The 24,520-nt window shown below is 45.4% G+C and overlaps 1 protein-coding gene and 1 long non-coding RNA gene across 2 annotated transcripts in view; one reads left to right on the forward strand and one right to left on the reverse strand.

The window, feature by feature from the left end:
- Positions 1-24,520, forward strand: part of LHFPL4 (LHFPL tetraspan subfamily member 4) — a 31,538-nt gene that overhangs the window by 2,940 nt on the left and 4,078 nt on the right. Inside the window, exon 3 of the mRNA XM_057555353.1 lies at positions 21,144-21,380. Within this exon, the coding sequence (XP_057411336.1) occupies positions 21,144-21,380 (237 nt within the window). The remainder of the gene's footprint in view (positions 1-21,143; positions 21,381-24,520) is intronic.
- On the reverse strand, positions 14,675-18,803 carry LOC130709098 (uncharacterized). Its single transcript, XR_009009575.1, has 3 exons — positions 18,620-18,803; positions 15,463-15,572; positions 14,675-14,810 (listed from the first exon to the last, which is right to left on the reverse strand). It is a non-coding gene; the product is annotated as an uncharacterized LOC130709098 (long non-coding RNA).

Consider the following 24,520-nt stretch of genomic DNA (forward strand, 5'->3'; position numbering starts at 1 on the left):
TGCGCGCGGGCTCTAGTTGCGGTGAGCGGGGGCTACTCTTCGTTGCGGTGCACGGGCTTCTCATTGCGGTGGCTTCTCTCGTTGTGGAGCACGGGCTCTAGGCGCGTGGGCTTCAGTAGTTGTGGCACGCGGGCTCAGTAGTTGTGGCTGGCAGGCTCTAGAGTGCAGGCTCAGTAGTTGTGGCGCACAGGCTTAGTTGCTCCGCGGCATGTGGGATCTTCCCGGACCAGGGATCGAACCCGTGTCCCCCTCATTGGCAGGTGGATTCTTAACCACTGTGCCACCAGGGAAATCCCAAACCTCCATTTTTTAAAGGAGGACTATGATTTTTGGAAATGGCCAAGTGTAGAAAACACAATGGATGGGAGTTCCCTGGTGGCACAGTGATTAAGACTCCACGCTCCTGATGCAAGGGACCCGGGTTCAATCCCTGGTCAGGGAACTAGATCCCACATGTGTGCCACAACTAAGAGGTCGCATGCCACAACTAAGCAGCGCACCAGCCGCAACTAAGGAGCCTGCCTGCCGCAACTAAGACCCAGCATAACCAAATAAATAAATTAATTTAAAAAATTAAAAAAAAGAAAACACAATGGGTGATCAAATTGAGAATTGTCACTTGAGATGAAAGCCAAGGTGTGAAGGCAAAATCATGAGGCTGGTTTGCTTCCCCAAGAGGACTGTTACAAATGCTGGGAGGAATTTCTGGCCCGTTGGAAGAATTGTTCAAACTCCCAAAAGGACTACCTTGCAGAAGGCAGCATTTATTCAGTGTGGACATTCTAGTGGGCTTGCTCCAACTGACTTAGATGGAGGTCTTTTAAGATTTTGGAGAAAGTGAGAAAGGAGAATTGTAGGATGTGGGACGTATCTCCATATTTATCAGTACCCAGAAGGTGATTTCCATTCTACTCTTAAAAGGCGAGCCGGAAAGAATATATGCTCAGCTGGAACTCCCATTTCCTGAACCTTAATTTGTAGTCTGCAGATGGATTGCTGACCTCTTGGCCTTCCAATTCTCTGTAATCCATCCAATTCTCTGTAATCCATGTGGGTTTAATCTTGGGGATTTGATGAACTATCCAACAACCCCCATGTAAATATAGAATTTCAGGGATCTTAGAAATCAGCTCCTTCAAACCCTGCCTTCCTCTATCCCCATTATAGAGAGAGGAAACTGAGCCTAGAGACGTGAAGGTCTTACCCAAAGTCACACAGCCAGTAATAGAGTGAACTAGTCATGACTTCTCGTCCAGCGCTCTTTCCCTTGTGTTTCGCCCCACCTCTGAGGGCAATTATCAGAGTTGAGCAGTTCATTGTATTTTACTTAGAGATTTCTGAGCTCTGGGTAAGTGACTGACTTACTTTGCTTAATAAAGGGCAGAGGTCAGGGGCTTCCCTGGTGGCGCAGTGGTTAAGAATCCGCCTGCCAATGCAGGGGACACGGGTTCGAGCCCTGGTCTGGGAAGATCCCACATGCCGCGGAGCAACTAAACCCGTGCGCCACAACTACTGAGCCCACGTGCCACAACTACTGAAGCCTGCGCGCTTGGAGCCCGTGCTTCGCAACAAGAGAAGCCACTTCAATAAGAAGCCTGCGAACCGCAATGAAGAGTAGCCCCTGCTCACTGCAACTAGAGAAAGTCCAAGCGCAGCAACAAAGATCCAACGCAGCCAAAAATAAATAAATAAAAATAAATAAATTTATTTTTAAAAAAAGGGGCAGAGGCCAGAGCACTAGACTACAAGTCATGGGATTGCGCTGGTGGGGGAGGGTTGTCTTAGTTAATTCTGCCTGTGACTCACCATGTAGTGTTAAGCAACCACTTTTTAGCTTAAATCTCAGTTTTCTCATCTGTACAGTGGGGAACTAATCAGTCAGATTAGTAGATTTAAAGTATCTCTTTCAGGCCTGTGGGGTTCCTAGAATAACTCTTTCACCAAGATCATTCCACTCAGAAAGTGAGAAATCAGTCATCCTCAGAGAAACTGCAGAGAAGCAGAGGGCCTTGTTTGTATCAGATAAGAATTAGAGGGACTTCCCTGGCAGTCCAGTGGTTAAGACTCTGCGCTTCCACTGCAGGGGGCACAGGTTTGATCCCTGGTTGGGGAACTTAGATCCTGCATGCCATGCAGTGCAGACAGAAAAAAAAAAAAAAGAGAATGCCTGTTGTATGGTTCTTGTTCAAGTGAACATTTACTCACACTGTTTTTTTGGCCGTGCCACACAGCATGTGGGCAATCCCTGCTCTCAGGAAGCTTACCACCTAGCTGAATCGCTATATTGGTCAGCAATCTTTCAGTGAAAAATGACAGAAACGCAACTCAAGCTGACTTAAGTAAATTAAAATAAGGTAAAGAGGGTAGTGTTTTTGGCTCACATACATTAAAAGTCAGGAGTACTGGCTTCAGGCACGGATGGATCCAGGTGCTCAGATAACGTCATTAAAAATCAGTCTCTCAGTAGCATGGACATATATACACTACCAAATGTAAAATAGATAGCTAGTGGGAAGCAGCTGCATCGCACAGGGAGATCAGCTCGGTGCTGTGTGACCACCTAGAGGGGTGGGATAGGGAGGGTGGGAGGGAGATGCAAGAGGGAGGGGATATGGGGATATATGTATACATATAGCTGATTCACTTTGTTATACAGCAGAAACTAACACAACATTGTAAAGCAATTATACTCCAAAAAAAAGTCAATCTCTTGGGACTTCCCTGGTGGTCCAGTGGCTAAGACTCCGCACACCCTATGCAGGGGGCCTGGGTTTGATCCCTGGTCAGGAACTAGATGCCACATGGTGCAACTAAGAGTTTGCGTGCAGCAACGAATACCCTGAGTGCCAGTGCAGCCAAATAAATAAATAAATATTAAAAAAAAATCAGTCAATCTCCATTTCCTGGTTCCTCTGTGTTGGCTCACTTTTAAGTTCACTTCTCTCTTGAAGGTGATAAGTAAGGCTACCAGCAGCTCTGAATTTACATTCCTTCAGCTTAGCAATGCCTGTGGAAAAAACAAACAGCTTTTATTCAATGGTTCCAGCAAAAGTTTCAGGGCTGATTCTGATTGTCTAGCTTTGGTCAAGTGTCTACCTCTTAATTAATCAGTGTGACTTTGTCTAAGGTCTCGGCCACATACCCATTCCTGGGACACATGAACTGATAGGGGAGAAAGATAAATTCCCACAAAGGGAAATCAGGTGTGACCACTGGAAGAGGGCTACTGTGGGTTAGACAAGTGCAGACAGAGGCCTCATCCTGGACAGTCAGCACTGATACGTGCTCAGCTTTAGGTGCTGTGCAAGCCCAGGGCAATTGAGGAGGATACCGCCTTAGCTGGGAGGTGAAGCTTGAGTGGGGCTGGGTGTGGACAGGTGTGAGTTGTGAGAGAGCATTCTGAATGGAGAGGAAGATCATGGAGGGAGAGACACAGAGAGGAGAAAGCCACATCTGGCTTGAGCGTGGCAACCATGTAGGGGAGCAGCAGTGAAAGAGGCCAGGAAGGAATGACGGGGCTACAGTGTGCAAGGCTCTGAGCACTGGGTCAAAAAATTTGGATTTAATCAGCAGGCAGTTCGAAGCTACTACCACTGTTAATAATCAGGAAAAAATAGTTAACATTTTCTGAGCCTTTACTATATGCTTGACCATATGCTAAACATTTACATGCATACTGTCATTGAATCCTCACAACAATCCTATGGGGTAGGTACCACTATGAATATTTCATAGATGAGAACACTGAGCCTCTGAAAGGAAAGAGTCATTTGTCCAAGGTCATACAGGGGGTAAGTGGTGGAGCCAGAATTGTAACTCAGTCTGTCTAACTAGAAAGCCCAAGGATTTATGAAGGATTTATAAAGGAACATTCAGGATGGGAATAGAGACAGGATGAATTTGCCTGAAGAGTCGAACGCTAAGTAGAGAGGCTGGGAGACTCAGGTGGCTCTTTGTGGAGTTAGGGGTCAGCTTTTCTTTTCTAAAAGAATTAATTAATTAATTTATTTTTGGCTGTGTTTGGTCTTTGTTGCTGTGTGTGGGCTTCCGCTAGTTGTGGCGAATGGGGGCTACTCTTCGTTGCGGTGCGCGGGCTTCTCATTGCAGTGGCTTCTCTTGTTGCGGAGCACAGGCTCTAGGCGCACGGGCTTCAGTAGTTGTGGCATGCGGTCTCAGTAGTTGTGGCGCACGGGCTTAGTTGCTCCGCGGCATGTGGGATCTTCCCGGACCAGGGCTCGAACCCGTGTCCTCTGCATTGGCAGGCGGATTCTTAACCACTGCGCCACCAGGGAAGTCCCGGGGGTCAGTTTATCAAGGCTTCTCAGGATATCTCTGCTACTCTTTACCTGGTCTTTCCCATCTTTGGGGTGCTAGACACTTTCACATTCGTTATGTCATTTACTGTTCATCGTTAAAATGACTTGCCCAAAGGTCACACATCTAGTGAAAGGAGGAGCTGAAACTTCACATGAGTCTAAATGGATCCAGAACCTGTTTTTACCCCTGAATTGGAGCACAGGACGTGAATACACAGATCACGAGTTACAACTGTCAGGTGTATGTACTCATTGTTTACCTGTGGGCTGAGTGAGGTTAGCCAAAGGGGGATTGCTGGCTGGCGTAGAGACTCAGACTGGAAGCCTGGTCGAGGGTCCGAGGGGGCAGTGTGGGGAAGTGGTGGAGGACTTAGAATTCCCACTTTGCCACTTCCCAGCTGTGTCCCTTGGATAAGTGGGTTTCCTCTCTGAGCCTCAGTTCCCGTATCTGTAAAATGGAAGTGATTATTGTACCTACTTCAGAGGTCATGGAAAGAAAGAAACGAAACCATGCGGCTGAAATGCTGAGTGTGGTTCCTGGTATATAGTGAACAATCAGTAAATGGTCACTGTTATTCTTGTGACATAGTCTGAGTGAAGAGCAGCTTGTGAGGGGTCCTTGCTATTCAGGTGAAAGACTTTGGACTTGCTGAGATGATCAAAGGCCTTAAGAAGTCACAGACTGTCAGCTGGGAAGGGTCTTACCAATCAGCTGGCTCAACTCCCTCGTTGTACAGATGAAAAAACTGAGTCCCAGAGAAGAGACAAGTCCATGCTCACAAAGTGAGACTCCTCTATCCACGGAAGGGAGGTGATTCTGACCACATTTATTCAGTGTCGAGAGCCTACTATGTGTGTCAGGCGCTGCCCAGGGCTAGAATCACTGTGGCAAACAGCACGTGTGAGATGGAGTGGGAGCTGGGGAGACTGATGGTGGAGGTGGCAGCAGGGGCTGGTTGGTGAGCCAGAGATGAGCATCTTCCAGCCTTCCAGGTGTGTGTCCTAAATCATCAGGGGTCTCTGAGGTAGGAGCAGCAGTGTCACGACAGCTTAGAATATGCATCCACATCCCTCCCCACTTCCTTGGGTTATGTCTCAGACTTGGTTTGGGATTTTATTCATCCAGTGAGTCTTTGTTGTATGTGGTGATACTGCTGAGCACATTGGGGGAATTTCTTTCCTCCCACTCTTGTTCCCTCCCTCATTTTCTTGCTCCCCCGATTCTCCCTTCCTTCCTTCCCTCCCTCCCTTCTTTCATTTTTTGCTTTGCTCCTTCTCCCCCTATTCCCTTCCTTTCTTTCTCACATCAGTCCTTTACTGACAGCCTCCTCTGTGTGTCAGGCTATGCTAGGCTCAGGGAATCCTGAGTAAGAGTCCTCGCTCCCAGGAAGCTCATAGTCTAATGGGAGAGGCAGGAAAGAAATTGGATCATCACACTATGGGATGACACATGAAATGATTGAATCATGCAAGGGTATCTTGGGGGCACACACTTCTGACACATTAAGGACAGCCAGAGAAGTCTTCCAAAAAAGTAACAGCATTTGAGCTGAGTCTTAAAGGATGAGAAGGCGAACCAGGCAGAAGAGGCAGTATGATTGAAGGTGTGGAGGAGGGAAATAGCCTGGTGTGTTTTGGGCACCACAAACAGTTAGCACAAGGGGAGGTGAGAGCTGAGACTGGGAAGGTGGACGGGGGCTGGATTGCGGATGCCTTCTAAACCATGGTCAGGAGTTTAGACTTTATCTATAAGCAGCAGATAGTTGTTGACTTTTTTTTTTTTTTAATCTTTAAAAATTTTTCCAGACTTTCATTTACTTTTCGGAAAAGTTAATACATGCACATGAAACAAAATTCAAAAGCTAAAATGGTGTTTAATCAGATGTAAGTCTCCTCCCTGCTCTCATTTCTCAGTGATCGTCCCAGAAGTCTCCTCCCAGGGGCAACCACTTTTACCATTTCTTGAGTATCCTTTCCAAGAAATCCCATAAATATACAAGCAAATGCAAAATATATTTTTAAAAAATAAATGGTATATTAGTTATCTATTGCTGCATAGCAAATTACCCCAAAACTTAGTGGCTGAAAGCAACAAGCATTTATTATCTCTGTTTCTGTGAGTCACAGGAATTTGGGAGTGCTTAGATGGGTAGTTCTGGCTTGAGGTGTCTCATGAAGTTGCACCCAAGACCTTAGCTGGGGTCGGCTGGAGGAGACCTCAGAATGAGTGCTCTGAGAGAGAGAAATAAAAAGGTATGATGCCCACCCCCCCTTCTTTGGTAGTAGCTTTATTGGATTTAAATCATATGCCACACAATTCACACATATAAATGTACAATTCAGTGGTTTTTAGTATATTTACAGAGTTGTGTAACCATTACCACAATCAATTTTAAGATATTCACATAACCTCAAGACGCCTTATATCTATCCTTTAGCTATCTCCCCTTAAGCCTACCATGCCCATCTTCTCCGTCCTCTAAGCAGCCATTAATCTACTTTCTGTCTATTAAGCCTGTTCTGGACATTTTGTATAAATGGAATCATATAATATGTGGTCTTTGTGATTGACATCTTTCACTTAGCATAATGTTTTCAAGGTTCATTCATGTTGCAGCATGGGTCAATACTTCATTCCTTTTTACAGCTGAATAATATTCCATTGTATAGATATACCACGTTTTGTTTATCCAGTCATTAGCTGATGGACATTTGGATTGTCTCCACCTTTTGGCTGTTATGAATAATGTTGCTTGAACACTTGTGTACAAGTTTTTGTGTGGACACATGTTTTCATTTCCCTTGGATATATTCCTGAGAGTCTAGTTGCTGGCTCAGGTGGCAACTCTAACGTTTTGAAGAACTGCCAGATTGTATTCCAAAGTGGCAGTACCATTTTACTTTCCCACCAGCAGTGTGTGAAGGTGCTTAGTCATATCCTCATCAACACTTATGTTGTTATCTGACTTTTGGATTACAGCCATCCTACTGGGTGTGAACTGGTAACTTGTGGTTTTGATTTCCATTTCCCTAATGATTAGTGGTGTTAAGCATCTTTTCATGCACTTGTTGGCCATTTATATACCTTCTTTGGAGAAACACCTATTCAGATCCTTTGCCCATTTTTTTTCTTCCAGTTTTATTGAGATACAGTTGACATACAGCACTGTATAAGTTTCAGGTGTACAGCATAATTTGGCTTAGTGAACATCCATCATCTTATATAGATACAAAATTAAAAAAATAGAAAATTTTTGTGTGTGATGAGAACTCTCAGGATTTACTCTCTTAACAGCTTTCACATATAACATACAGCGGTGGTAATTATATTTTTCATGCTGTACGTGACATCCCTAGCACCTATTTACCTTATAACTGGAAGTTTGTACCTTTTGACCACCTTCATCCAGTTGCCTCTCCTCCTACCCCCACCTCTGGTAACCACAAGTCTGTTCTCTTTTTCTGTGTGTGTTTTTTTTTTGAAGTATAATTGACCTACAACACTATGTTAGTTCCTATCATACAACATAGTGATTTGATATTTCTGTGTATTTCAAAATGATCACCAGGATGAGTCTAGTTACTGTATGTTACCATATAAACATAATATATATTTACTGACTATACTCCCTACGCTGTACATTTCATAACCATGACTCATTTATTTTGCAACTGGAAGTTTGTACCTTTTAATCTCTCTCACCTATTTCTTTCCTCCCCTCATTCCCTTCCCCTTTGCCCATTTAAAAATTGGGTTATTTTTCTTTTTACTATTGAGTTGTAAGAGTTCTTTATACTCTTGTTATAAGTCCCTCATCAGATATATGATTTGCAAATATTTTCTTCCATTCTGTGGCTGTCTTTTCACTTTCTTGACGGTGTTCTTTGAAGCACAAAAGTTTTAAATTTATACAAAGTCCAGTTTATCTTGTTGTTGTTGTTGTTGCTGCTTGTGCTTTTGGTGTCATTTCTAAGAATCCATTGCCAAACCCAAGGTTAAAAAAATTTACCTCTGTTTTCTTCTAAGGGTTTTATAGTTTTAGTTTTTACACTTAGGGCTCTCATCCATTTGAGTTAATTTTTGTATATTGTGTAAAGTAAGGGTTCAACTTCATTCTTTTGAATGTGGCTCTCCAGTTGTCCCCACACCGTTTATTGAAAACAGTGTTCTTTCTCAACTGAATGGTCTTGGCACCCTTGCCAAAAATCAATTGACCATGGGTTAATTTCTGGACTCTCACTTCTGTTCCATTGATCTGTATGTCTATCCTTATGCCAGTAACAGTCTGTCTTGATTACTGTTGCTTTGTAGTGAGTTTTCAAATCAGGAAGTGTGAGTCCTCCAAGTTTGTTCTTTTTCACGATTGTTTTGGCCATCCCACTGCCTTTTTTTTTTTAATTGAAGTATAGTTGATTTACAATATTGTGTTAATTTCACATGTACAACAAAATGAGTTACATACATATATTTCTCAGATTATTTTCCATTATAGGTTATTACGAGATATTGAATATAGTTTCCTGTGTTATACAGTAAATCCTTGTTGCTTATCTATTTTATGTATTGTAGTAGTTTGTATCTGTTAATCCCATACTCCTAATTTATCCCTCTCCCCCGCTCCCTTTCCCCTTTGGTAACCATAAATTGGTTTTCTAGTTGTGAGTCTGTTTCTGTTTTGTATATAGATTCATTTGTATTATTTTTAGATTACACACGTAAGTGATATCATATAATATTTGTCTTTCTCTGTCTGACTTCCTTCACTTTGTGTGATATTCTCTAGGTCCATCCATGTTGCTGCAAATGGCAATATTTCATTCTTTTTTATGGCTGAGTAATATTCCATTGTATATATATATACCACATCTTTTTCATCTTTTCTGGATATATGCCCAGGAGTGGAATTGCTGGATCATATGGTGGCTCTATTTTTTCTCTTTTAAGGAACCTCTGTACTGTTCTCCATAGTGGCTGCAACAATTTACATTCCCACCAACAGTGTAGGAGGGTTCCCTTTTCTCCACACCCTTTTTAGCATTCGTTATTTGTGGACTTTTTAATGATGGCCGTTCTGACCAGTGTGAGGTGGTACCTCATTGTAGTTTTGATTTGCATTTCTCTAATAATTAGTGATGTTGAGCATCTTTTCATGTGCCTATTGGCCATCTGTATGTCTTTTTTCAGAGAAATGTCTATTTAGGTATTCCGCCCATTTTAAAATTGGATTATTTGGTTCCTTTGCTATTGAGTTGTATGAGCTGTTTACATATTATGGATATTAATCCCTCGTCAGTTACATGGTTTGCAAATATTTTCTCCCATTCTGTAGGTTGTCTTTTCATTCTGTTGATGGTTTCTTTTGCCTTGGGAGACTGATCTAAGAAAATATTGCTATGATTTATGTCAGAGAACCTTTTACCTATGTTCTCTTCTAAGAGTTTTATGGTGTCGTGTCTTATATATAGGTCTTTAAGCCATTTTGAGTTTATTTTTGTGTATGCTGTGAGGGAGTGTTCTAATGTCATTAACTTACATGCAGTGGTCCAGCTTTCCCAGCACCGCTTGCTGAAGAGACTGTCTTTTCTCCATTGTACATTCTTGCCTCCTTTGTCGTAGCAAATGCCTTTTATGTTCTAATCTCAGATATCACAGACCACTTCTGCCACACTCTATTGTTAGAAGTGAGTTACTAAATCCAGCCCACATTCAAGGGGAGGAGAATTCAGCTCCTCCTCTCAAAAGGAAGTATATTTAAAAAGTTGTGGACATATTTATAAACCACCACAAATGGTAGCATACTAAACACTTGGTTTGTCTTGCTTTTTAAATTCAACAACACATCTTGGAGATTGTTCCAGATCAGTGTACAGAGAGCTCCTTTTTTCTTAAGAGCTGCATAATATACTTTTGTGTGGATGTGTCATCTTTTACGTAATCAATATTTAAGTTATTTACAATATCTTGCTATCACAGTATTTCAGTGGATAATGTTGTCTATAAATAATTTGATACATATGTAAGTATAAGGATAAAATAAAGACCTAGAGTGGAATTGCTGGATTAAATGGTCTTTACATTTACAGCTTTGACAGATCCAGTCATAGTCTCCTCCGTGCAAGTTACGCAAAGTTACACTTCCAGCAACAATGTATGAGGGTACCTGTTTCCCCGCATTCTTGCCAACTGTGTTATCAAATATTTTATTTTTGCCAAACTGATGGGCAAAAAGTACTCTCTTATGGTAGTAATTTGTCTTTCTTTTATGAATGAGGTTGAGCATCTTTTATATATACAGGCCGACCTCATTTTATTGCAATTTACTTTAGTACACCTCACAGATATTGCCTTTTTTTTTTTTTTTAACAAATTGAAGGTTTGTGGCAACCCTGTGTTGAGCAAGTCTATCGGTGCCATTTTTCCAAATAGCATTTGCTACCCTTTGTGTCTCTGTGTCACATTTTGGTAATTCTCACAATATTTCATACTTTTTCATTGTTATATTTGTTATGGGTGATCTGTGATCAGTGATCTTTGTAGTTGTTTTGGCATTGTTTTAGCTATAAAGTATTTTAAAATTAAGTTTGTACATTTTTTTAGACATAATGCTATTGCACACTTAATAGACTACAGTATAGTGTAAACATAACTTTTATATGCACTGGGAAACCAAAAAAAAAATTTGTATGACTCGCTTTATTGTGATATTTGCTTTATTGTGGAGGTCTGAAACTGCACCCGCAATATCTCCAAGGTGTACCTGTATGTTTTCTGTAAACTGTCAGTTCAGAAATATTTTTCTACCAAGCTAATGGTATTTTTCCTCTTTGATTTGTAAGAACTCTTTATAAATTAAAAAAGTTAGCTCTTTGTGATATGTTACAAATATTGTCTCCCAGCTTATCTTTTGACTTTGTCTATGGATGTTTTCCCCATGGTGAAATTTGTTTTTTCTCAACACAAGCAAATCATCAGTTCCCTCCTATATGGCTCCTGAGTGTAGTATAATACCTAGAACGGCCTTGGAGTGTTTTGAGCAGGGGGGGAATCATAGATCTGGTTGTTGGTAGAGAGGATGGGCTGGAGGTGTCAAGAGGATGAGGGCTGAACTATTCTTATTCTGACAGCCTCTTATTTTTGTCTTATTCTTTTCATTCCATTTCATGTTATTCATCATTATCAACCTTTTATCCCAGAGCCGTTTAATGGCATAAGGAGAGCCCTGGATCAGGAGTCTGGGCTGGCACATAGTAGGTGCTTAATAAGTGTCTATTGAATGAATGAATGATGAGCTCTTTTTTTTTTTTTTTTTTGGCCGTGCAGTGCAGCATATGGGATCTTAGTTCCCTGACTAGGGATCGAACCTGTGCTCCCTGCATTGGGAGTGTGGAGTCTTAACCACTGGACCGCCAGGGAAGTCCCTGAATGATAAGCTCTGATTTAAATCCTAGCTCCACCACCCGCTCCTTTGGAGGCAGCATATTCATCAGTCAGCCAACCTAAATTTGAATCCTGAGTGTGGCATTACCAACTAAGTGTCCTTTGGAAGGTTATACAATTTCTGACTCTAAGTTTCCTCCTCTATAAAATGGGGACTATAATAGTTAGTAACTAGCTCATGGGGCTGTTAAAGGATTGATTGAGAATGTGTGTACACACCCTGGCACAAAGGAAACCCAATTTGCCAAATAGCAATTGTTATTAGCTGTCGTGTGACTTTCGTCATAACCCTTTGGTTCCAACATTCCATGTTCTGTGCTACAAACCAGGGAGGAAAGGTTGAAAAGTGGGGAGAACAGGGAAATACACCTGGAAAAGCAGGGGAGCTCTGAAAGTTGGGCCTTGGAGTTTGGGGTCTTATTCTTAGGTTATGGGCAATTACTTATAGGCATGGGAATGACCAGGGCCAGATGTGGATTTAGAAAGATGACTTGGGGACTTCCCTGGTGTTCCAGTGGTTAAGAATCCGCCTGCCAATGCAGGGGACATGGGTTGGAGCCCTGGTCTGGGACGATCCTACATGCCACGGAGCAACTAAGCCCATGTGCCACAACTACTGAGCCTGTGCTCTAGAGCCCGCGAGCCGCAACTACTGAGCCCACGTGCCACAACTACTGAAGCCCGCATGCCTAGAGTCCGTGCTCTGCAACAAAAGAAGCCACCGCAATGAGAAGCCCGCGCACCGCAGCGAAGAGTAGCCCCCGCTCGCCGCAACTAGAGAAAGCCTGCGAGCAGCAACGAAGACCCAGTGCAGCCAAAAATAAATAAATTTTAAAAAAAGAAAAGAAAGATGACTTGGGCAGTTGCTGCAGGGAAAGGACTGATGGAGGCCTGATGGGAGACCAGGAGCCTGGGGGGAAAGCAGTGGCAGTGGTCCAGGTGAGAGGGGCTGAGGCCGGGGGACGGGAGGAGGAGAAAACTGGAGACCTATTTAGGCGCCCAGGAGGTGTGTGTGTGTGTGGGGCGGAGTGAGGACAGGCAGGCCTTGCAGATGACCCAAGGTCCTCTCATTGAACGATTTGGTCTTGGAATGACATTCCCAAAGGACACAGCAGGGAGATCCGCTCAGTCTGGGAAATGCTGAATTTGCGGTCCCTATGAGACCCACAGGGGGAGGGCTCTGACCAAGCTGTTGGCTATTCTGGCCTCGAACGAACGGAGGAAAGAGGTCTCAGCTGGAGATGTTAGATGTCATTCTCAGTGTGGGTGAAATTGCCCGGGGAGAGCGTGTAGAGGGAAAGGAGGAGACAGCCTCGAAACACCAACCTTTAAGATGCAGGTGGAGGAGGAGCCAGAAAAGGCGGCTTAGAGAGAGGCGCCAGAGCAGCTGCTCAAATTAGCAACAGAGAAACTGACAAGAACAGCCTTGAGAAAGGACGGCTGCCTGGAGGAGCCAGAGGGACCGGGAAGGGATGGAGCCACCTGGATGGGCCTGGGCCAGACTGCAGGAGTGAGACAGGATGCGGGGAGCGCGGCGGGAGGGTTCTGACCGAGCCCCTGAGATGAGTGTGGCAGAGCCGAGCCAGGGTAGCGGGGGATGCAGCGGACTCAAAGGTTGCCAGGAGGCTGTGTGTGGGCTCCACGCAGGCTGGGCCCAGGGGTGGTGGAGTAAATACTGTTCCCAGATAATGACCACACAAAGCGATGGGTGTCCCATCTCTCCATAACAGCATCTGTGACAGCAGATACAATTATGTGTGTTCCTAACAGTCCCCCTACTAAACCGTAGTCTCCTCAAGATCAGGAACCACCAGCCGGGGACTGAATGGCTTGGAGGAGGTGTCCCAGGGAGAGGGAACAGTGAGTGCCAAGCCCTCCAGGGGGGCTGAACTAGAAATGTTGTTAGGGTTAGGGTTAGAAGGGAGGCCCAGGGTGGCTGGAGTGTACGGATCGAGAGGCCGAATGGCTTGGGGGAAGGTGGGGTGAGCCTGTGGGTCACACAGGCCAGGACCGGGCATCAGGGTTTATCCTGAGCGTAGTGGGAAGCTCTTGAAGGGTGTTGAGCAGGGGAGTGGCACCACCTGCTTTTGGCAGCTCACTCCGGATGCTGAGTGGAGAACAGATGATGGGGCAAGGACGAGAGCAGAGAAGCTAGTTAGGAGGCCAGTGCGGTCTTCCAGGAGGGAGATCATGGCAGCTTGGCCAGATGGTGGCAGTGGAGATGGAGAAAAGAGGTCAGTCCGAGATATTTTTTGGAGGTCAAGCCAGTCGGCCTTGCAAGTGGACTGGATTGGGGGTGAGGGAAGTGGAGGAATCAGGGTGTCCCCGTAATCTGGGTGCTGGATGGGGTGTAGGGAGCCCAGGCACGAAAGTCCCGTCCCCTCCGAGCTCCCCAGCTGATGGAAGCACTAAGATTGGGCCTGGATCTTCAAATCCAGCGGGCGGGGTTGACTGTTAGGAGAGGTCTGGTCTCCCTTGTACGATAAGCCCCTGCCCTGGGGGGCAGGACAGAGCTGGTGCGAGGGACGTGAGGACAACCTCCTTCTTAGGGTGTGTGTGTGGGGGGTGTCTCCCTACAGCCCCCTAGCGCACCGGGCCTGGGGAGGCTCTCCCTTGGAAAGCTGTGGTCGTGGTGCCGCCACAGGTCCTTCTCCGGGCTTCTCTCAGCCCCCAAATCAGCCTGGTTCTTTCTAGAAAAACCTTCCTAAATGTGAGGAAGGGACTCATAGAAGATACAGGATACGAGCAGCCATCCGTGCATTCTGTGCTATACTGCTTCTCTTTTTCACCTTTTCTAGGACTTTTACAGCTTTGTAAAATTATCATTGTTCTTTGTACAAAAATTGGAGAATATAGATGACCAAGATTACACACATAATCTCACTCTCCCAGAAACAGTCAACTTAACTGTTGGTCTGCAGTCGTAACAGTATAGAGTACTGGTTATGAGCAGGCTCTGGAGCCAGACTGTCTGGGTCCAAATCCTGGTTCTGTAACTTACCAGCTGTGTGACCTTGGATAACTTGGATGACATCTCTGTGCCTCTGTGTCCTCAACTGTAAAAAGAAGATAATAATAGTACCTATTCCACAGAGTGTTGTGGGGATTAAATGAAGTAATGTGTGTAAAATACATAGCATAGTACCTGATGTGGTAAATTTTATATAACTATTTGCTATAACTATGTAAGTATTTCTTCCCAAAATGAAATTATATTGTACATTATTTTTCACATCCTTTTGAAACCTAACATATCATAAGTATTTTCTGTATCATTAAATCTTCCTCAGTATAGTTTAGTAGGGGAGTAGTATTCCATGGTATGAAAGAATATTCCCGTGTTGTTGGATAATTAGTTGCTTCTTTCTTTCCTTCCTTCTTTTATTATTTCTCCCTCTCCTCCTCCCTTCTTTTCCTCCTCTCTTCCTTCTTCTCTTTCTTGCAAATAAAGATGTGATAGACATCCTCATAGCTAAATCTTAGAGCAGATCCTTCAGCATTTTCTTAGAATAAATTCCTAGAAATTGGCAAGCTCAGTCAAAAGGGGCCTAGAGATTTTCAGTTATGTTTTTTTGTGATTAATTCATTATTTCTGTGAGTTCCATTTGGCTTGTGCATTGCGATTCTTTGTTGCTTTAATTATTTCATTCCAAGTGAGTGAAAAAATCTCTGGCAATAGTCACTTATTAGTGGTCAGCTCCCACATACCTTAAGGTTTCAGTAGGTAACTTATTCACGTGGTCCTGAATTCAAAAGGTGTAGCAGGTTAGCAGTGCAAGGTGTCCGTCCTGTCCTGTCCTTGGCTCCTCAATCCCCTCCTTAGAAGTAACCAGGGTTATCAGTGTATGTTATATAAATGGAATCACAGTTTTCCCCAATGTTATGACTCTAAGAGGCATCTAAGTTGTTGCACGTAGCTGCCATAACAAAATACCATAGACTGGGTGGCTTACATTTATTTTCTCATAGTTCAGGAAACTAGAATTCCAAGACCTAGAATTCCAGACCAGCATGGTCTGGCTCTGGTGAGAGTCCTCTTCTTGGCTTGCAGACGGCCACCTTCTTGCTGTGTCCTCAGGTGGCAGGTGCAGGGAGAGAGCAAGCTCTCTGGTATCTCTTCTTATAAGGGCACTAATCCCATCATGGGGCCCCACTCTCATGACCTCATCTAACCCTAATTATCTTCCCAAGGCCCCTCCTACAAATACTGTCACACTGGAGGTTACAGCTTCAAAATATGACTTTTGTGGGGACACAGTTCAGTCTATATCAAGCCTCTTTGGTGTCTGCTCAGGGACAGAAAGCCCTGGGGGACATCCAATCTGACCCCCTAGTAATGGGTAGCAGCTGGGGTGCATCAGGCATGGAGGGGACAGCTGAGCATAAATAAAGCCCTCCCTTTAGGAGTGATCGGCTCAGTGTATGTCCCTTGAGGATAGTGTAATGGTATCATAATGAAACTCTATTAAAATAGCTAAGCATAAAATGTATAATTAAAAAGCTTTACATAAAGGCACATTTACACCACAAGCTTTAAAGGAAACAAACACCCACGTATATTGTATATTTTCTCTTAACTTCATCACTTTTTTAGTCTCATCCTGGGTTCATTCCCCAAACTCAAGTATTGTTTTTCCTTTTAACTTTCCTTTAGTTGCTTAATTATATTTTAAAAGTGTAAGAGGATTTCATGGCCAGACATAGGTGGCAAAGGACTGGACATAATAATATCATTTTTATCATAAAAGTAATATATGCAAATGGTAAACACTTTCCAACAGTACAGTAGGGCAGAGAATAAAAAGCAAGTGTCTCCCTCCTTTCCTCTTCCACCCCAGGCAGTGTTTCAGAGGTTCCCATCATTAAGTTGCTTCTGTATTCTTCCAGAAATGTTTATAGACATGCAAGCTTACGTATGTATATATGTGTATTCTTTGAAAAACCAATATTTTAAATTATGTTTTTTTAATTTTATGAGTAATACATGAATACATTCACTCTGTGAAAAGCTGAAGCATTACAAACAGGCTAAAGTCCCCACCCACTGCCTGCCCAGAGACCACCATTGTTATAAACTTAATTTCTATTTTTCCTGATCTTTTTGTGTGCATTTACATACACATCCATGATGAAAATACGTCGTGTCATTTTCTGTGTTCCCTTTCCTCCCTCACTCCCTTCCTTCCTCTTTCTCTCTCTCTTTTTTTTTTTTTTGGTAAAAACACATAACGTAAAATTTACCATTTTACCCATTCTTAGATGTCCAGTTCTGTGCCATTAAGAACATTCACACTGTTGTGCAACCAGCCTCACCATCTGTCCTCACAACTCTTTTCACATGCAGAACTCTGTCCCCATTAAACACTAACTCCCCATGCCCCGCCCCCAGCCCCTGACAACCAGTATTCTACTTTCCGCCTCTAGGAATCTGACTGCTCTTGGTTCCTCATATAAGTGGAATCATACAATATTTGACCTTTTGTGACTGGCTCATATAATTTAGCATAATGTCCTCAAGATTCCTCCACGTTGTAGCATGTGTCAGAACTTCCTTCCTTTTTTTTTTTTTTTTAAATTTATTTATTTATTTATTTTTGACTGTGTTGGGTCTTCGTTTCTGTGCGAGGGCTTTCTCCACTTGCGGAGAGCGGGGGCCACTCTTCATCGCGGTGCGCGGGCCTATCACTGTCACAGACTCTCCCGTTGCGGAGCACAGGCTCCAGACACACAGGCTCAGTAGTTGTGGCTCACGGGCTTAGTTGCTCCGTGGCATGTGGGAATCTTCCCAGACCAGGGCTCGAACCCATGTCCCCTGCATTGGCAGGCGGATTCTTAACCACTGCGCCACCAGGGAAGCCCCTTCCTTCCTTTTTAAGGTGCTCTGAGGTGGCTCAGATCATTTGAAGGTAAAAGTATCCAGCTAGAACCTAAGAACAATGTTTTGGTTTTACTATACTTATGTTTATAGTTGCCTTCTATCTATGGTCAATGATCCTGGTTTCCTTTTCTTTGATAGTGATATAAAGCTTACTTTTAAAGTAAATGCCTCTCAGTTGAAAAGTGAGTCTATGGAATTCCCTGGCGGTCCAGTGGTTGGGACTCGGAGCTTGTACTGCTGAGGGCCTGGGTTCAGTCCCTGGTTGGTTGGGGAACTAAGATCCCACAAGCCGCGTGGCACGGCCAAAAAAAAAAAAGTGAGTCTATTCAGAGAGAAACATTAAGTAAAGACCTGTCTGGGTTTGAATACAGAGCCCGCCACTTACTAGCTGTGTGACATGGATACGATACTACTTAGTTCCTCTGAGCCTCAGATTTGTTATAGGATTAAATGAGATCATGCGTGTTAGGGGCTTCACACCCTGGCACATAGTTAAGCACCCAATACTATTTGTTATCGTTATCATATTATTAATAACAGTAATATTATTAATCTTAAATTTGTCCAACACCTCCTGGCTGCTTGGGAAGTCAGTTGACTCTAGGGTGACTGGATATCGGTGCCCCATCTGAGGGCCCCTTCCCCTAGACCAGCGGTTCTCAACCAGTGACAGCTTTGCCCTCAAGGGGACATTTGACAGTGTCTTGAGACTTTTTTTTTTATTACTATGACTATGGGTGGTGGGTAGAGGCCAGGGGTGATGCTGTACATCCCACAATGTACCCCACTTACCCCACCCTGCACCCTGCCTGTGTCTATGCCTTATAGCAGGTAGCTCTTCAGCCAGCTCATTATTTCCATAAGAGACTTGAACTTGGACTCCAAAGACCTCAGCCGTGGTTTCCTCATCCAGCACATGGGGATGCTGAAGGCTGCCTTGTCTCTATTTACTCCACCTCCTGATCGTTAAGCTTCTTGATCACCTACCTGGTCTGTGCTGTCCCTAGAGGTCTCTTCCTCTCCTGCCCCAGGTCTCAGGAAACCTGTCTGATTGGCTTTTCTCCACTTGCTTTACTTCTGGGTGTTTGTCATTCCCAGAGCAGCCTCTGGGGCCCCATAGCCACCACCTAAAACACTGCAGAGTAAAGGAGGCAGAGAGAGTGAGTGAGAGATGGAGAGAGAGGTCCCACACGCCCCCCCACGCCTTCTCTGAGTGCCCTGTCATCCTGGGTCTCCTTCCCATCGCTCCCTGACATGTATAAATATTCTATTTCTGTGTTGATTTGATTTGATTCGTCTCCACACACCTCCGCTCCTGAGGACAAGAAACCATGACTGGCAGTGTCCCCAGCACCCTGCACAGTGCCTGACACATAGAAGACACTCAGAATTTATTTGTGGAATATATGAAGGGAGAGGCAGAGAGAGGAAAGGGCGAGGGGATAGATAAAGAGAAGGAAGAGAAGCAAGAAAAGGCAGAGAGAAGAGGAGGGGTGTTGAATGAATGTCAAATGCTGAGATCTAAGGAGAAAAGGGAAGAGGGAGGGTCAAGACTGAGGATTGAGCACTGTATAGACTAGCTGGAGAGAGAGGGGGAGGGGTGTGGAGAGAGAGGGGGAGGGGTGTGGAGAGAGGGGGAGGGGTGTGGAGAGAGAGGGGGAGGGGTGTGAAGAGAGAGGCAAAAAAAGATGAAAAGGGTGGAGAAGAGAAAGGAATGGAGACACACGACTAGAGAGACACGTAAGTGATGAGGCAGCGAGACAGAGAGAACGTGCAGGCGCAGAGCCCCGGGAGAAAACCTCTTTGAACGCTGAGCTTGCAGAGGGAGGAGGACCACCTGCAGGATACTGCCGCGGTTTCCATGGTGACGGGAATGCTCTGGGCAGGAGAGGAAACACTGTACCCGGGAGAGGAGAAGGAGGGACTGGGTGGGTTTTGCCCCTCCCAGGCTCTTTCCTCACCCCTGCCTCAAGCTGGAGATTCAGGGCTGAGGATGGGGAGGTGGGAGTGCAGCCCTCCACCCCCGACCCCTCAAAGGACCCTGCGGATGTGAAGGACTTAGGCGCCTCGGCTCCCACTCCTCCATCCCTGGCATTTGACCCTCCTCCCCTCTCCAGGGTCCTGGAGGGTCCTGAAAAGTGTTAGGGAAATATGGGAAGGTGGCTGGGTCAAGCCCTCTCCGTAGGCTCCTCCTCTCTTCCCAACCCATAATTGCTAGAGCGCCCCTGGGCTCCGTCCTGGGCCTTCTCTTCAGTTTCCATAACATCCAGTCCCAGGGATTTACATGCCCACAGCGCCCACATTTATATCTCCAGCCCTGATTTCTCCCTGAGTTTCCTTCTCCATTTGGGTATCTAAAGGGCATCTGCAAACTTGTTGAATTCTTTAACTCACCAAGCTCATTCTTGCCTCAGGGCTTTTTTGCATTTGCCCTTCCCTTTGCCACGAGCTCTTTTCCCCAGCCATGTATTAGAGGTGTCTTTCACTCGAGCTAGGAATTGTCTTGGAGAAGGTGAGCGCGTTGGAGAGGGGAGGAAGGCCTGCTCCAACGTGTGTGTGTGTGTGTGTGTGTGTGTGTGTGTGTGTGTGTGTGTGTGTGAGATCACAGTGCTGTCAGGGGCGCCCTGTGTCAGTATAAGGAGCGCACCCTAGGGGAGTGCAGAAGGACTGTCCTGTTAGAAGGTCGGGGTGAGGCCAGAGGAGGCAGAACTCGAGGCAGGGAAGAGTCTGTGCCGTGGGGAGCACTTCCTCGTACGGTAGATGAGGGAAAGAGATGGCAAAGCCAGGTGTCCCCCTCCCCACCCTGGCAACGAGATGTGCCTCCTAGACAGTGGGCAGAACTGACTGCCACTCCCACTTTGTCATCACTGTCATCTAAAACCCAGGTTAAGCACCTGTGGGCCTGCCGGGGGTCAAGGGCCCCTCTGCCCCAACCTGAGCCTTGTGGTGACCTCAGGTCTCAGACACAGTAACCCAGTCGCTGGCGGACTGTCAGGCACTAAAAAGGGCAACATAAAGCCAGTAGACATAATCAAAAACTCTCACTGCCAGGAGGGGAAGGTCACAGCTGGAGGTGGCCTACTGAGCCCGGAAAATGGCTCTCAATAAAAATTTGTTGAGTAAATGACAAAAATAAACAATAAAGAATGGTGAGGATGGGAGAGAGTAAGCATGGCCAAGATGCTAAAGGGAGCTGAAGGAGGTGACCCTGGTTTGCTATTTTCTCCTATTTCCAGGAAGGCTTCCTGGAGGAGGAGTTGATTTGATGGGGGCAGGCGATGGCATTGTGTTTTGGAAAGTTTCTGCTCCCCAAGGCATGAGGCCCTCCCAGGGTTTAGAGTTTCTGGATCCACAGGAGGTGGTTCACAAGCTCTTGGGTTGATGGGCAGTGCGGGGGGGCGGGGCCCAGCCTCAGGGGGCCTCCTGGTGGTCCTCAGGCTCTGGGAAGTAATCTTCCCCTTCTCTCTTCCTTCCTGACCCTGGCGGTGGGCTCGGTCTGGCGCCCCCTCAGCTCTGTGCCTTGTGCTGGGCTGCATGATCTTCCCTGACGGCTGGGACGCCGAGACGATCCGGGACATGTGCGGGGCCAAGACCGGGAAGTACTCCCTGGGGGACTGTTCGGTGCGCTGGGCGTACATCCTGGCCATCATCGGCATCCTCAACGCCCTCATCCTCTCCTTCCTTGCCTTCGTGCTGGGCAACCGGCAAACGGACCTGCTGCAGGAGGAGCTCAAGCAGGAGAACAAAGGTGAGCGGGCGCGCGCTTCCGGGTGGGCGGCTGGCGGTCGTGGGGTGCGGAGGTGGGCGAGGCCAGCCCCGCCAGGCGGGGCACCTTCAAAGTCAAGTGAAGCACAAGTTGGAAACCTTATAGAGAGGCCGACTGCCTGGGAGACAGTTGGAGGTTATCCCTCAAATCCGAACATTTGCACGCCTGACCCAGCAAACCCTCCCATGAATATAAACCCAGGAAAAATGTACATGAATGCTCTTGGCCGCAGTTTCAAAATAGCAAACACTAAAAACCACCTAAATGGCCATTGACAGGAGGATGGATAAATATATGGTGATACATTCACATCACAGAATTGTTTACAACTGTGGAAATGAATGAACGTGCTATATGTAACGGAATGAATGGATACATCCTGGAAACATAATATTGAGAGAGAGGGGAAAAAATAGAATTCCAGAAGATGACAGTGAGATAATTTTTTTGAGTTAACAAACTAAGTAACACTATGCTAAATACAGTTTAAATATATATATATGGTAATATTGCGTGTTTTTTAAAAAAGCAAAGACATGATCAATACAAAAGGTATCATGGTGGTTCTCTGTAGCTGGGATGGAAGCAGGGAAGCAAGGACATGAGGTGGGGGACAGGTCGGTGTGTACAAACTATCGGTGGTTAAGTACTTGCATGGTGAGCCCACAGATGTTTGGTGCAGTATGCTTTATACCTAGTATAGTACACATAAACTTTCGTTATGTATCAGGTAACATTAATATACAATAAAGAAAAAATTGACATCTAAGGCCAGAGTCTCAGGGATAACCACTGTTATCAGATGCTTATCTATGTATCTACGTATGTCCCTTTGTGAAATATATGGTAGTGTTACGTGCTAATATAGGAGAGGCATCGTCCAAAACAAATCCCTCCTCAGATTGCTTTCTGTGCTCAACTCTAGAGCACGTCTTAAAGATCTTTATCATTTTGTGGAGAACCATCTTGTCCTTTTTATCCAATGCCTAGCATTACATAAGACGAAGGAATTATAGTTTCTTAACTGTTCTCCTTGTAGGGGCTGTTAGGGAGGTTCCCAGGTTTTTACTATTACTGGCAATGCTACAATGACCATCTTTGTCTTTGCCTTCTGTTTTCTTGGTGTCTTTCCAGAAGTGGAATTGCGCACTCACAATTGTAATGCTAATTCCAGATTGCTCTCTAAAGGAAGGTCAGTCCTCTGACCCAGGGGCCCATGCTGCCCCTAGAGAAAGGGGAGACACCCCGTCTGTCTGGGTGCCCGTGTTCTGCCGTGGGAAATCGGATTTCGTAGTCTCACCCTTCCTTGAGCTCTTAGCATGTGCTGGGTGTATGTTCATCACTTTCCTTTAATTGCATTCATCTCTTGGAGCCTCTTATCTGTAAAATGGGGATAATGATAGTGAGGGTTATTATCTCATTTGGCAGGAGTTACTCTAGTATTGTGGTGTGAATACCCTTGGACTGTGAAGGCAGGTTGTCTGTGTTGGAAGCAGGTTGAGCTAAGAAATGAATTCACCTCTTTGAGCCTCAGTTTCCTGCACTACCTAAAATGAGGGTGGTGAAAAAAAAAAAAAAGTAAGAGTCACGTCCTTTTTATCCCCCGAGGATATTCAGAGACCTGATCTATGGAGTGGTCCATAGTCTCCATCCTCTTCCCAGTACAACTGGACTTGGATACAAACAGGCACACCAGATGACCGGAAGGACACCTGACCCAGTGCTAAGCACTGACACCCAGACTCTACCTGACTCACCCCACCTGAGCCCTGTCCAGGCCTGCACTGTCCCCCAGTCCCCACCATCTATGCACATTCCAGAACAACCCCTCAGAACTGTCGTCATAAGATGGGACAAGGGATGGGGAGAGGCGCTCCAGCTTCAGAACAACCCTTTCCTTTCATCCTCCTGAGAAGCCTCCTAATCCAAGTCAGGTGTTTCACATCCTAGAGGCATCTATTGCCGACCCTTGTCGCAATCCATGTTCTCCATGAGGCCTCCTCCTCTGCCTCCCCATGGCAGGGAGGGCTCAGCCTCCAGTCTAACATGTCTTGGAGGTGACAGTGGAGTAAGAGAAAGAAGAAAAGAGCAGAATTTGTCTCATGAATCAGCACTCTCCTAACTGTGGTTTATGTAAAAAGTTTCAGAGCACCAAATAATATTGAGGGTTTCACAGCCCATTTCAGGTAATGTTATGTTTGGTAAATTTAACACGTTCTACATGGAGGTTACCAACTGCTATATAAAGTGTTTCTTAAATTAGAAAAAAATTGTTTGCTAATACTTTCACAAAATATAAGTCAAGTCATTCTGCTCTACACCTCCAACTTCTGTAGTACTGTATGTCAATTATATCTCAATAAAACTGGAAGAAAAATAAAGGAAAAACAAAAAAACAAAAAACGAGGGTGGTGAGAATGGTACCACCTAACAGGGCTGTCCTGCAAGGAAGAAAGGTTGTGCCTATAACGGGGCAGTGGTGAATGCTCAGTGAAAGCTGTCACTCCTCACAGCTCCCCATCAGGCAGGCATCATGACCACCATTTCATAAATGAGAAAGCCGAGGTCTGGAGAGGTCCAGTAACTTGCCCAAGGTTACCTAAGTGGTGGAGCCAGGATTTGAGGTCCAAGTCCAAAGGCCAGGCTCTTCCCTGCTGCCAGTCCCCTTTTCAGGGCCCTCCTGGGCTGCTAAGCTGTCCTTCTCTGAGGCTCCTGTCCCTGGAGACACTGGCACCTGGTGGTTGCTATGGTCTTGGTGTGAGGTCGGAGCCTGCGCTCTGGTGGCAGCTTCCAGAAGTGCAAGACTAAGACAGCTACGTGGCCTTTGCGAAGAGGTTTGGGGTTGTGACTGGTGTGAGGTTGGCCCACTCAGCGTCCTCGCCTTCCTCCCCAAAGCGCCCTAACAGCTCAGTGTTAAAAGTGACATAAGGGAGCCCCAGTTTGCCTTCCTTCAGCATCTGGGGATTTCCTTCCCTCACTGGGAGCTCAAGGTCAGTGAGCCTCACCATTCAGTTCTGAGCCAAAGACCTCTGGAAGAAAAGTAAGCTATATGTTGGTGTCATTTCCACTATTTACTATGTGCCAGACACTGTGCAAAGCCCTCGGCTGGCATTATTTACATC

The sequence above is a fragment of the Balaenoptera acutorostrata genome, chromosome 10 (assembly GCF_949987535.1).
Source record: "Balaenoptera acutorostrata chromosome 10, mBalAcu1.1, whole genome shotgun sequence".
Classification (NCBI taxonomy): Eukaryota; Metazoa; Chordata; class Mammalia; order Artiodactyla; family Balaenopteridae; genus Balaenoptera; species Balaenoptera acutorostrata.